Here is a 15,340-nt window from a genome sequence, read left to right as displayed (position 1 = left end):
GCTATTTTCAATATTTCCGTGATGAGGATTATATATTTATTTTGTAAACTTGCCCAGTTTATTCCCGGTTTCAATTAAATCGTGGCTTAACTCACAACTTGCGCAGTTATAGAGGCCCTATTATCTCCATGAAATTTGACTCACAAACCGCAGTATCCCTGGTGGGTCGACATAACTCGACCCAAGTTGAAAGCTTTAATTACGTGGAGTGAGTTGTTCACGCAGGTGACTCCTTAATTACAGGGTTGAAATTGAGCTGCCCATTCGACTGACACGTTTGCAAACGGATTATCGTACCCTATATCCAACCCTTTGTGCGTAAAGTGCCATAATTATAAGTTCTTACTAAATATCAAGTAATAACAATTGTTAATAAGATTAATTGTTGACATAAATATTACAAAGAACGTCATATGGTTGGCCAGTGGTTTACTAACCAGAATTTTGTTTAAAACTTGGGTCATAACAAAAAATGTGTAACTTTACTTTTCTGGCCTTATTTCTAGTAAAAGAGGGATGAAATTTAAAAAAATAATGTGAGAGGCTCTGCCACGTTCAATTCAAGTATACCCAGCGAAATGTGGGCATGTCACGACTATTTACAATGACTCTGACATACCCTATATGGGATACCAGTCTAGACGTTTTGACATATTTATATATAATATATAACCAGTTTAAATATATTTCAACTTAAATTAAATTGCTTATGTATATATTAAACAATATATATAAACAAAAAAATACGTAGGTATATTTTGGAAGCACTTATGAATATACATATATATGCTTTGCATTAGACAGGTGTATTTTTATTTCGACGGAGCAATATCCAAGTCACCGGGTAGGGCTTCGCCTTTATTGAAACTGTTGCGCCTGTTTGAATGCTAATTTCGACGCTCGATAAACACATTAAAGACACTTGTATCAAAATATAATGCTTTAATCAGTGAAACGTTATTGTACGAAGTTATTATTATTAACATAAATTGCCTTTATGTGAATTCTACAAACACATTATGTGATTCATGGTTTATCCGTTTTAATTATTTAAATTTGTATATGTTTTAGTTAAGTAATTTGTTAATAATTTCACAATTGCAATTTGAACTGATTAAGTGTTTTCCTTTCAATGTTTCCTTTTACTTTCTACTTACAGCTCACAAAAGAAATAAAAATAATCACTCAGATACAAATTAAAAAGAGGTCGAAATACCTTTGGGAGTGTAGCAACTTTCCTTTATGTAGTAAATACATTTGTTATTCCACCTACGTCTGACTGTTTGAGTACGCAATTGACTCAACCCAATAACGCTTTGCTTGGAATACTCGAACCAAATATTCGTTTTAAATGTTTGAAAATATTTGCAACAGTTATGAATACAATTTATAAATATCTTCTATCTATAATTTCAGCATAAATAAATGAAATAATATTCATAATTTAAATGGTTTCTTTGCTTTTGAAATTAATTCAGGAACGGGATGAGGGGGAGGTAGAAATATCAAATATAGTACATAAAAATACTATATTAAAGCAAAACTTGGCTGAATTAGACTGTAAATTTCAAAATGTACAAAAAGAACGGGATCAACTGCAGTTTCTTGTCGACTCCTTTGACCAGTGCCGGAATGCTCATGACTGTGCACTCAACCGCATTCATGAATTAGAATGTGAATTGTCAGAAGCATATAATAAAATTAACACATTGACCACAAAAATGGGAGACCAAGAAACAGAAAAGACTATGACATTATATGCCGAGTTGATCGAACAAAGTGTATGTGATGAGCCTGACCCTGTCCACTCCATCTCCGACACACAGAAGCCTTTTGTACAACAGAAGCGAGTAAAGCACCCTCTAACTAATTACAATAGTAAGAACTATAGAAAAATAAGCAGACAAATTAAAAGATTAAGAAAATCTTTCAAACTTAATCAAACTGCCTTATCAAAATTAGTAAAAGAAAAAGAATTTAATTTTGAAAAACAATTAGAATATTATGAAAATCAGTTCTGGACCCATAAATTACAGTTTGATACAAATACTACAAGGTTATTATTGCATATAAAAGAACTGGAAACAACATTGGATGCTATTAGTGACAAGTACTCACATGCTCAGTTTCAAATATCAAAACATAATGTTGTGATGAAGGAATTGCTTGAATTTAACTCAAAAAGTGAAAGTGGAACATCAGAACAACTGTCACAGCAACATGCAGACTGCAACACTATGTCGGGCAATTACACATCACCTTCATCAACATCCATTGTCACTCCGGAACAAACAAATATACTACCCAATGTTGTTAGTAGTCACCACACATGTAAGAATAACACTGTAATATATTCAGATAGTATAGGAATAAATCTAGGATCGCTCATGAATAACTGTTTGAGTGAACATATCCAAAACAATTGTATGCCGAATGCCCCATTTAATTATATAGTTGATAGAATGTTAAAAAATCAAAATAGTTATACTGAATACACAACTATTGTGTTATTCATTGGAAATAGTTTAGGTATCACTCAAAATGATTTGATGAACTTATTTGAATCTGTCTCAAATATGAGAATTAAAAAATTTGTAATTTGTACATTTCCATACTCAAAATCATTATCAAAGAATAGAAATAATTATATCTTTAAACTTAACACTCATATATATAACATGAGCTGTTATAATGACAACATTCATTGTTTTGATACAAATAAATTTGTAAAAAAATTTACATTGACTAAAAATACTTTGTATTTGTCACATTTTGATAAAAGACATATAGCTACTTTGTTAGCTTATAATATACACAATCCTGTTATAAGTAGTATAACGGGTACTTATTCTGACTGCACAGTTTTTAGTAGTTTTACTAATGTTTCTGTGCAAGAATCTTTAAACTTAAGTTACAGACAAAGAGAAAGCCATCACAACTAAATTTAGTACATCAAAATATTCAAGGCTTTCTTGGCAAAGAATTAGAGATAGAATTATTTATAAGTAAATTTAATATTGACATTGTATGCCTCACAGAACATTGGTTAAAACAGTCCAATATGGTATTTCAGTTACCAAATTATGAAATATTGAGTACATTTACTCGGCAAATTTCAATTAGAGGTGGTTCAATTATTTTATTAAAAAATAACATTAAAGGGAAAGAACGTAAAGATATTGTAGCACTTTCAAATGAATGCATTATAGAATTATCATGTGTAGAACTAGAGAAACACATAATTATATGTGTGTATAGGCCTCCTAACTCAGACTATGAAAAATTTGAGTCTACCATGGAAGATGTACTGAAGTTAGCATTCAAAAGTAACAAATTTATTTTGGTATGTGGGGATTTCAATATAGATCTTCTTGTTGATAGTCCTATAAGTAATAAAATTAGAAACCTTTTTAAAAGTTTTGATCTGGATCATATTTTCTTTGAACCTACTAGGATTACATCCACTACGGCAACATGTATTGATAATATATATTGTAATTTTAGTATTTTAAATAAATCGATTATAAATAGATTGCCGTCAGACCATTGTGGACAAATAGTAACATTCGCATGTAATGAAAAAAACGAGATTATGTATAAGTTCTACAGACCAACAACAGCATTTAAATTACAGAATTTTAAAAACAGATTAAATGGAAGTTTACCGTTTTTGATGTTTGATAATATTGATCCAAATATATCATATAATCGTTTTTTCAATATAATAAAAAATCATTTTGATAAAAATTTTACAGTAAAGAAACTTAAAGTCAATAATTCTAAGTACGCTGAATGGTCAACATTAGGTATCAATATAAGTAGGGAAAATATGTATCAATTATATGATATTAGATCATATTTGCGTGATCCTATATTCTATGAATATGTCAAAAATTATTCAAAGTTATTCAAAAAAGTATGTAAGGCCGCCAAGGCACTTTATTTAAAGAATAAAATTAAGTTTTCTAAAAATAAAATAAAAACTACCTGGAATATAATAAATACAGAAACAGGTAACATTAAGTCGCGCCAGTCAGAATATGAGTTAAAAGCAGAAAATGGCGTTATTATTAATAATAATGAACTAGTTGCTCAAACTTTTGATAATTTCTTTTCAACAATACCTCTCAAAGCTACGGAAAATTTAAACTCGTCACCTAGTTTAGCTGAAACATTATTAAAAAATACCATAAATCCTTGCGTTCATGACTTTACTTTTCATCATATCAGTTGCTCCTGTGTGATAAAAACGTTCAACGCTCTCAATCTAAAAGGTACTGAGGATATCTGGGGTATGTCAGTTAGAGTCATGAAAACTGTAATAAGTGAAGTTGCTTCACATTTAACTGAAATATTTAATATGAGCATTGATCAAGGTATTTTTCCAGATCTAATGAAAGTGAGTAAAATAATACCGCTATTTAAATCTGGTGACAAAGACAATATATCAAATTTTAGACCTATCTCAATTTTACCAGTATTTAGTAAGATTTTTGAAAAGATACTACTTACACAAATGTTAGCTCATTTTAATACACATGATTTATTTCATAAACAGCAATTTGGATTTATGAGTGGACGGTCTACTACTGATGCAGGCATTAACTTAATACAAAGTATTTTCGGTGCCTGGGAAGATTCACAGGATGCCATTGGTGTCTTCTGTGATCTCTCTAAAGCGTTTGATTGCGTTGACCATAGGATATTATTACGCAAACTAGAGCATTATGGAATTAGAGAAAAATCTTCAGAACTCATTGGATCATATTTGCGCGATAGAATTCAAGTGGTAGACATTAAAGGAAGCAAGTCCAAGGGGTCATTTATAAAAATGGGTGTACCCCAGGGTTCTATACTTGGCCCATTTCTTTTTCTTGTTTATATAAATGACTTACCATACCAGTTTCAAAACATACTTGACATAGTATTGTTTGCTGATGACACATCACTTATTTTCAAAGTGAAAAGAAATACAAAGGATTTTAATAATATAAATATTGCTCTTGAGGATGTTCTAAACTGGTTTACATCAAATAATCTAGCGCTTAATTCAATGAAAACAAAATGTGTTAAATTCTCTTTACCAAATGTAAAACAAGTAACGACAACTGTTAGTATGAATCATCATGTTTTGGACTTTGTTGATGAGACTTCGTTTCTTGGTATTGTAATAGATAATAAATTGCAGTGGGGTCCACATATATTCACACTAGCCAAAAGACTAAGCTCGGCTGCTTTTGCTATCAGAAAAATTAGACAGTTGACTGATACTGCAACAGCGAAACTAGTGTATTTTAGTTACTTCCATAGTATAATGTCGTATGGTATTATATTGTGGGGAAGAGCGGCTGATGTAGAATCAATTTTTATATTACAAAAAAGAGCAATTCGTTCAATATATAATTTACCGTGTCGCGAATCTCTTAGAGAACGCTTTAAAGAAACAGGTATTCTTACTGTTCCCTCTCAATATATATATGAAAATATTATGTATGTACGCAAAAACTTAAATTTATTTCCAAAAAATAGTCACTTACACGCTTTTAATACAAGGAATAAAAATAAATTAAATATGCCTAGTTATCGTCTCAAAAAAGTAAGTACATCTTTCATGGGACATTGTATACGTTTTTATAATAAATTGCCAGATAGTGTTTTAAATTTAAGTGAAGCCAAATTTAAGATGCATGTAAAAAAAACACTTTGCTCTAAAGCTTATTATAAAATAAACGACTACTTAAATGACTACAATGTGTGGACTTAATTACAATTTTAACTTTTGTTATGAGGCATATAATTTTTCCCATTGACATGGATAATGTAATAACAATAAAGAAACTTATTATAAATTTTGTAATGACATATTGTAAATTAAATATTGTAAATTAAATAATGTAAATTTAATATTGTAATGGGTGAAAACTGTGATCGGTACAGCCTATGCTGTAAATAATATAATTGACGTAGTGGAGTAACCTGAAACAGTCATGCTCGCTATAAAGTTCAAACTTGTGGCGGCGTGGTGGGCCGGGTCGATGTGCTCCCTCAAATATGGTTGAGTACAATGATGGCTGGCTCATACGTCATACTCGTGAACGGGTGCTGCTTGTGGGGACTGGTCTGTTCAGGTTGTGAACACTGATTAAATTTTTTGTTCTTTGCGATAGCATATGCTGGTGGTCACTCTATTCTCCCAAATTTGAATTTTAATAACTGTATTTATCGTAAACATGTTCCACTATTATTTGAAAAAAAATTACGAGCTGAGTTTCTTGTCAGTTCTTCTCATCTCGATATCATTCCGAACTGACGGTAGATTTGACATATCATAAGAGTCTGTAATAGACCTACATGAATAAAGATATTTTGAATTTGAATTTGAATTTGAATTTGCTTTATTATATTAAATCACGTCCAAAGATGTCGGGGAAAGAATATTTTCTCAAAATACAAATTATGTTAGCAATTTTCATACAATAACGCTACTTAATTTATATTCAGTAAATTAATTAGCATCCCCATCTAATTCTATTCATGGCACGGATGAAATTAATTCATCTCTCGACGTTTACGATGATATCAATCTCTATTATAATTCTACGTAAATGTTGGAACAATTGTAGTTTGCAGTGTCGCGTGACGTTTGTCGTTCGCTCTATATATTGTTACCACAGTGTTACAACTGTTAGTGAATGTGTTCAGTGGTTTTAGTCATATCCGTGATTATACAACTGCAATCATATGAATTTATATGTAAATTACATGCTAGTTTGGTACATGCTGTCCATATTGTCTCTGGTCTATATATATAATGAGACCTACAAACATCAAATTTCAGAATATTATGTAATGAATATGCGCAGGAACATGTAATTAATTATAAATGAATCCAAACTGTAATGTCATACAAATTATATTACATGTATGTATTTAGACAGTAAGCTGTAATATATTTTGTTGTTATTGGTAATTCATCTCCTTTACGATAGAAATACTTATACTACTTACTACTCATGATTTTCTGCGGATGCTCTTATTTCACTATCGTTTTCTACTATACAGCTTAAAACAGATTTGTGCCAACAGAACGTATGACATTCGGACAAACTCACGTACCTACATTGTAAATTTTCACACAAATTAAAAAGGCCGTAGCGTCGAAGCCACATTATTTCGGCCCGTCCATCCCTCGTGAATCCAATTTGCGGCCCGGTACGACGTCCCTGTAATGGGATTTTGGGCTTTCTTTAAAAAAGGCTATATTTACACGTCTTATCCATTCTGTTATAGTTATAATATATACAAACCTTAGTTGAAGATATATTACAACACATATGTAGATATCAAGTTCTAGTCCAGCGAGCTAATACCCACGACATTGCGTGTATTCTGAGTTGCATTCATTAGTTGAGTCGATCAGTTATAACTGCTGTTGTCTGTCAAAAAAGTTTATTAGACTGTTCTGAATACAAATAAATTTATAAAATTTTAAATGATAAAAATATATGTACTATAACGTATGAGGCCAGTAAATCAGCAATAATTACCATCGTATCAACAAATTAAGGCAAGTGTACTCTTAAAACTACTCTTTTCAAAAACATCCATTGACCTCGGAACAAGTATTACACGTAACAAAACATCCTATCATACTATCGAGTCATAATCTTTCTTCTTGTCAAGGAAGAGAATATGCCACCAGGTAAGTGGGCTCTAGGCCGCATACAAAACGTTCACTCTGGAAGTGACGGGTACGTAAGAGTTGTTACCCTTAAATGTAGAAACAAAATCATTCAGCGTCCTATTACTAAATTAGTAACTTTGCCGGTTAATGACAACACATTTAACCAAAACTTAGTATAGCATACATAAATCAATGACGACTCCACAAATACACAGCACCACTAACACACGCACCCTACCAATATTCATAACTAACATAAAATCAGAATAATATTTAATTATTCATTTATAATTATTTGTATTATCATATTTATAGCTTAATTTATAATAGTAATATTTTACAAGTAAAACATGAAGGTCTGATTTATGGCGTGGGTTATGTAACGAAAACGCTAAACTATCATAAAGAATGTAGAGAAGCTCGCAAACAATTATCAAATAGACAAAAATTATGGAGTCGGATTACAAACAAAAATAATTGTACAATGAGGATACATTATCCATCAGAAAATATAATAAGGAAAGAGGTTTTTATAAAGATTATCTGATTCCTGAAGTGAATCTTTATGTACATTTATCAACAAAATCTCAAACTACGTAACGTTTCTTGTGTTGTGTAATTACGGTCTTATTCATAAAAAAACTTATTGAAGGTTTATAGAGCTCATTAGTTAAAACATTCATTAGCGCTATTGAAGGTTTATAGAAGTGCGTTATTCATAAACCTATTATAAAGCCTCGCTAACTAATAGAGGTTTATAGGACTGTTTTTATCATTATGTTGCAATCTTGACGTTGGACTGTTTTACCATATACGCAGGTGACGTAATCAGTGTTGTATTTTAGTTGCTTCATAAATCTAGCATTAACTCCTCCAGTATTGAACAAATTATGTAAATTAATACATTTTTATACATTTTCCTATTGAATATATATAAAATTGTATTTTATTATTGTAATTGTATTTCTATTTAATAAAGTTAAAAGATAAAGTATTTTTACATAGTTTTTAAATATTACAATGATTTTTGGTTTAAATATGCATGTATTTTTAAGCAAATTTTTAATATAATGGTTTCAAGTAGTTTTATTAATTCATTAATATTGATTTAAATATTTTGTAAAACTCGAGGTTTCTTTGCTATATAGTTTCAATAAAACATCGTTGGCAACACTGGTTCTGTCAAAACGATTGTTTTATTTAAAATTGCATGTTATAATTTACGATTGTTTTAATATAGTTACAATTCGTTAGAATTAGAATTAACGGATTTATTACATATTACGGATTTTCATTGTCTAGTAAATTTTAAAATGGATAAACAAAAGAGAGCACGAAGCGAAAATTGGTTGGAAGACGACAAGGTAAGATTGTGTTTACTTATCAATATTTGTTATTTTTGTCCAGTTTTGGATCAAGTAAATTATTTTTTATGTACGACTTTGAATTTCACTTGTTTTAACTTTTTATTACATTCATTTAATGCATACCTTATTTTTGATAGAATTTATTGTTGGAATTGATCATCGTGTCGCCGTACTAGAGAATAAGAATACGGATACGAATACCAACAACTGTAAAAAGAAAGGATGGCTGGAAGTTATGGATAGGTTATTTATTATTTGTAGAAGCTAGCCCGTAGATTAGAGTAACTTGCATGCTTAGTATAATTTTATATGTGAATTGTTATTGCTCATGTACTTACACTTCAATATATTTTTCAGTTTTAATGCAATGTGCAAAGGTAGCAGACGCACATTGCAACAAATAAAAACTCAGTGGGGAGTCATCAAAGTAAGTAAAAAGAAAAATTTTGCAGACCAGAGGCGATCTCTGAATAAAACTCCACCTACTGTGACTGTTCCAGTGGACAGTACAGACATATTGGCATGGTTACCGCAGGAGTTTTACGTGGACACCAATCTATATGACTCTGACGCTAAAACAGGAATTCCAGATGATCATGTAACCTATTTTTTATTTTTTCATTGCATATAATATAAAAAGTAAAGGTAGTAAGTGTAGGTTCATTAATCATTGTGTTCATATTTCAGATAAATGAAATAGATGTACCTGTTAGCGCTGTAAGTAATATATAATAAGTAGTATCTATTATATCATGACATCAATGAACTCAGCATAATGTATATTATATAACATATATATATTATTTTTATAAAAGTACATGTTGTAATTAAAAGATTCCAGACAAACCTAGAGAACCAAAACTGAATGAAAAAGCACCGGAGATGCCAGAAATTATTTTGGAGATTGATGAAATTATTGAAAATGTAAGTAATATAGAACTTTTAAATATATTTTTGTGTGCTAAATGACTGGGACCAAAGATTATAAAGAGATGTTTGATATGATTGATTAAATTGGTTGGTATAATATGGTGTTTAATATACATAAATTTAGTTATTTCTTTTGTAGTCTCAAAGTGGCAGCACAAAAGAATATATTTCAAATGAAGGAAAGAAATGTAATAAAAAAAGAAAGGTACCCAAATAAATTTATACACCATAAAATACAAATATTTTTTATAATTAAATAATTGTTTTTTTTTTATTATACAGCTCACAAATACAAACAATTATATACAAAAAATAGCTGATACAGAGATCAAGAACAAAAATGAATTACATAATATACAAATGGATAATGAAAGAAAGAAAGCAAGAAATTTAGACTTGGAGTATGAAATTCTCCAACAAAAATTGATATTTTCTAGAAAGAAAAACAATCCAAGTATGTAGACAACTTGTAACAAGTTAAATATAAAATATAGTAAACAAAGTAAATTAACATAATTTATTTTATTAAAAATTATTTTGTATAAATGTATCCAAAATATATCGAGAGTGTCTTCTTACAGCACCATTGCCCATTCCTTCATCAATTTGATGTTGTGATTGAATGGTAACCTCTTCAAGATTCTCATATTCTGAAATTAATAATATTATTACTTTACAGGCCCATAATTTATTGAAAAATATAATGTATTGATACTTATCAAAATACAGCTTAAACAACAAGGATTAGAAACATGTCTGTATAACTATATTCAATGGATGACTGTGACTGCATCATATATCAGAAGATATAAATAACAACAATGTATAAACTACATTAAAACTTTGTCCTTTACACATAATCTGGATAAATAGTTTGAAAGTTACATATTCATAGCAGACCTGTGAGGCTTCAAAAATAATTAATTCTGGAAGATTTTTACAAAAATACATTTTCATATGAAGTCACAGGCAACCGCTAGTTGTAATAATTGTGTAACAGTGCAAATTATGAATGCACTGAAGTTGATAATCAAATATAGTAAACAAATTAGTGTTTGTACAAAAACTTGTATTGTAAATTTTTTGTAAAAATTGTGTTTATTAAATAATATTGAAATAAATAAAGTAGTGTTTCATTAAAAGAATTACCTAATATATCGTCATTCCTACTCATAGCGATATTGTGGAGCACAGCTAAAGCCACTATAACTGCCTTTCCATTTTCCAGCGATACACTTAATCCATGTAGTAAACATTGGAATCTCTGTTTCCACACTCCAAAACATCTTTCCACACTATTCCGTGTTTTGATATGGGCAGAGTTATACCTTTCTTCCTTTCTACATACAGGATGCAAAATTGGTGTAAAAAGGTAGGGCAGAAGTGGATACCCTGAGTCACCGAGTAAACATCCTCTAAAGTGACCATTATTAAACCTTTCTTTTATAATTGACTCAGTAAATATTCTACTGTCATGAGTACTGCCCCTCCATCTTGCTACAACATCTCTTATTACAAGTTTTGCATCACAGACAACCTAAAATCAAAATAATTAAGTACTTTATACATTACTAGTACATATATATATATATATATATAAACCTTCCTCTTGAATCTATTATAACCCCCTTCAACATGCATTGTATAGTTTTAATGTGACTTTGTTTTATACTATGTAATGATAATTAGTTAATCAAACAATATAGATATGTTTTACACATAATACATAATTTTATCACCTGCACATTCAAAGAATAATATCCTTTCCTATTTATGTAATATTGGGCTGCATCACCACCTGTTTTTTTAATTTTAATATGGGTACAGTCTATAGCCCCTGTAACCCCTGGAAAACCAGCCAGACTTTCAAAATTTGTCATACAAGACCGTTCCTCTGTGACAGTTTCTGGCATTTTTATAAAAGTGGAAGCAAGCTGAGCAATTGCCTTTGCCACCCTACTACATATCCTACTAACTGTGGGTTGACTGAGTCCATGAAGATCAGCACAATCATCCTGAACCTATGAAATGAAAGATATCAAGATTAATTATGAGTTTGAATTGTATGAAAACTTACATATAAAAACTTACATTATCCTATATATATATAAATATATGATTGATGAATGTATTGTAAAAAAAACTTACCTCTCTTCGTCCCCAACACCTCAAAGCAGTTAACACTTGCAACTCTGGAGAAACGGCACCACCTCTGGGATCTTGTTTTAGTTGATCGTATACCAAGGAAATTATATATCGAGCAGTACTTTTATTGAATCGGTATTTATATTTAAAGCACTTATCTGGTAAAAGAAATGGATACTTTTTTTTTAAATGTTTTTTTTTGACGTATTCTTGACATATCAATTAAATTAATTGTAGAAATGGTCGTAATTGCTTCCATTTTATTAATTAACGGAATAATTATTTCACAATTTTTAGGTTAAAATGCCGCTAAAGTAGGAGTCGGCTCTGTTAACTTTATAGGCTCGCTATTTGACGTTTTGACTTTATCGGACCGCTATAGAGCGTTTATGAATAACGTTTTTCACTATCAGAGGTTTATCATAGGTTTATAGAGGGTTTATAGAACTGATTGCTAATGAACAGTTATAAGAGCTTTATAGAGCGTTTATAAATAGAGATTTTTATAAAGCCTTTATAGCACTGTTATAGTGGGCTTATAAAGGCTTCTTAAGTTTTATGAATAACACTGTAAGTGTTTAGTTATAGTTTGTTCAGTTGTAAGATAAATATTGTTCAATCACCTTATAGCATGTAAAATAACTTTATATCATTTAAAATTAAGACTCATTATTATTTTTGTTTAATGTTCGAATATAGCAAATTTTTTTTCTTTTTAGAGGGGCAGGATGTACGGAACACCGTACCATAACAATAATATACTTATAAATTATCACTTACGTAGCATATATCATTTCACTATACATATATTACTATACAATAAATCAGTGTATAACATCAAGCGCTCACTACGGGACGTATCTTTTATTTATCATCCCCGTAGATTATCAATTATAACTATCAATTATCACTATCAATTATCATTATCAATATCAATTATCATTATCAACAAGTGTAGGAACAACCCCTACATAGGTCATCATCATAAATGTAGTGTATAGTGTAATGCGTAGCTTTAACCATTAGTTACAATCATTTACAACTAACAGTAACTGTGCTTTTCTTTTACTCATATTAAAATGTATTTTTCAGATATACTAATAAAAAATAAGAGAAGAAAAAGTTTAATAGTACCTTAAATAATTGGTTAGTAGTAAATAACGGGCTTCAGCATGACGCTGTTAAAAACTCAGTGATAAGCAATATTTTACTGATGCGTATACTTTGTTCACTAGGGAGTTAGACGTGTGCGTAAAATATTGCCTGATTTTGGAGACATTTTGTTAATAATAGCTGTTTAATAACTAATTAAAAAATAAATTGTTACTATTATGTACAATTTTCCAAAGTATCCTGCTGTACTACTCGCAGACTTAAATAATAGCGAGTTGCTTGGGAAGAGCGTGTACAAAATTGCAATGGAATTTCCTTTATACCCACCTGTGGTTCATAGCGGATATTCACACCAATACATCTGAAATCTGTAAATTCTGAAATGATCGGAAGGATTATCAAAGACGACTCTACAGTATGTTTATAGCTATAATCTTCGTTGTATGTTTAGTAAAAATATATTTGATAGTTAATATAAATACAATTATATTGATATTAGTCTAACTTTAATTCACTTAGGTACATTAAAGTCGGAGGATACAAAAATCTATAACGTGATAACCTCTGGAAAGGTATTTTTCACTGAAAGAGAAATAAAAGAGGTTTTCTAAAGCAATACAATATATTAATTGAATAAACCCGAATAATTGTATAATTCAATTTATAGGAATTATATTACGCACGTTTTCTTAATTACATATATCAGGTAAGATAATTTTAACAGGCACGGTTATATATACCCTTTTAAAAATAATTGTTTAAGTAATATATTAGAATTAAACTCGTAGAGGCTTCCGATGATTAAATATTTCAAATGAGTGAACTGTCTCAGACTGTAGGCAATTTTGTGTGACAAACGAGCGGTTGAGCACTGCCTGCGTCTTGAGCCCGTCACGTGCGCGAGCTAAATAAAATACGTTCTAGTAAACCGCCCGCCCTTAGAAATGCCACGACCAAACCTATTCTGCATGCAAATTTCGCGGCCATATCTTGGACTAACTCGTTTTGTTTATAGATACGCTTTGTTTTTAATTTGCAACATAATACGAAGAGTTACCAGAATGATCCCCGTGTTAGGCCATATCTACCCGCATACTTAACATTTCATGAGCCGTTTAGGTAAAATTGAAGAGCTCCATCATGTGTAATGATAAGCCAACGATAATAAAAGGGAAAATTTTACGTTTTCCGCATTTTACGCAGGCTTCTGTATGGATAAGATCGTCTATCTACAGGGCGGAAGAGCGACTCGACCGAACAGCGCGAACGCAGCCTGAATCACAAAGTAGTAAATCAGTTCATTGTTGTGAACAGCTGAATATTCAGTTACCAACAGCATTTACGTGAATAAAATTTGTATGCAGATAAGATAATCTAAGAGTCCAGACTATCAGTAATAAACACCTCCAAAGTGTAATGTTACAGGTATACTTTTTATTAATAGACGTATTTGGTAACAAGCATAAACCTTATTATGTTATTTTTCGTGTCGTCCAGCTCCGCTACGTAATAGTAGCTGTCATAATAAACGTTGATTTTGTTTTTTGTAATTTTATTAAAAATGGTATAACTAAATGTTTCATTTCAAAATATTAGACAACATAGATTGATTTATTAAAAGACTTTCTATCTAAAAAAGACAAAAATGTTTAATCGATTTAACCGAAAAAGAAGACCCATGTCATTTTAGAAATTCTCATGGAAGACCAATGTTTTTTTTAAATTGCAGATTGTATTTCCATATTACTTCGTACACATTACATTTTTGTACATTAAATACTGTAAAGTATTAATAGGCACAGTTTATTAATATTGAGAATTTAAATATTGTAGCATGAACATGCAAAGGAATGTGCTACTAAAAGAAGCGATTAGATATAGGTACGTAGTTTATAAGGCACCACAAATTGTTTAATCAACCGTAAACATTCCGCGGTTATAACGACTTTCATTAGTTTTCAGACCTTCAACTATATATATATAAAGTTCAAGTAATATTCCTCGAATTATATACTTAGGTAAAAAGATATTTACATTTTTACATTAAATACTGTAAAGTATTAATAGGTACAGTTTATTAATATTGAGAATTTTAGTCTTT

At 30.3% G+C, this 15,340-nt stretch overlaps 2 protein-coding genes across 2 annotated transcripts in view; both read right to left on the bottom strand.

Moving 5' to 3' along the window:
• The window catches only part of LOC131847096 (bifunctional heparan sulfate N-deacetylase/N-sulfotransferase), a 128,777-nt gene that overhangs the window by 77,882 nt on the left and 35,555 nt on the right, over window positions 1-15,340 (bottom strand). The window lies entirely within an intron of this gene.
• On the bottom strand, window positions 10,504-13,405 carry LOC131846940 (putative nuclease HARBI1). The gene is made up of 5 exons (XM_059196356.1): window positions 13,390-13,405; window positions 12,130-12,335; window positions 11,721-12,002; window positions 11,131-11,518; window positions 10,504-10,631 (listed from the first exon to the last, which is right to left on the bottom strand). The coding sequence occupies exons 1-5, from the start codon at window positions 13,403-13,405 to the stop codon at window positions 10,507-10,509; spliced, it is 1,017 nt and encodes a 338-aa protein (XP_059052339.1). The 3' UTR covers window positions 10,504-10,506.

Source organism: Achroia grisella, unplaced genomic scaffold (assembly GCF_030625045.1).
Source record: "Achroia grisella isolate CSIRO2021 unplaced genomic scaffold, CSIRO_AGI_Agris_v1 utg515, whole genome shotgun sequence".
Lineage (NCBI taxonomy): Eukaryota > Metazoa > Arthropoda > Insecta > Lepidoptera > Pyralidae > Achroia > Achroia grisella.
Note: the sequence above shows the minus strand (reverse complement) of the source record. Positions and strands in the feature narration are given on the sequence as shown.

Excerpts from the sequence above, each read along its gene's own strand:
- LOC131846940 (XM_059196356.1), bottom strand. Across the intron at positions 12,003-12,129 it reads GGTGTTGGGGACGAAGAGAG|GTTCAGGATGATTGTGCTGA; the intron begins GTAAGTTTTTTT and ends TTCATTTCATAG. Across the intron at positions 11,519-11,720 it reads ATTATTCTTTGAATGTGCAG|GTTGTCTGTGATGCAAAACT; the intron begins GTGATAAAATTA and ends TTTTGATTTTAG.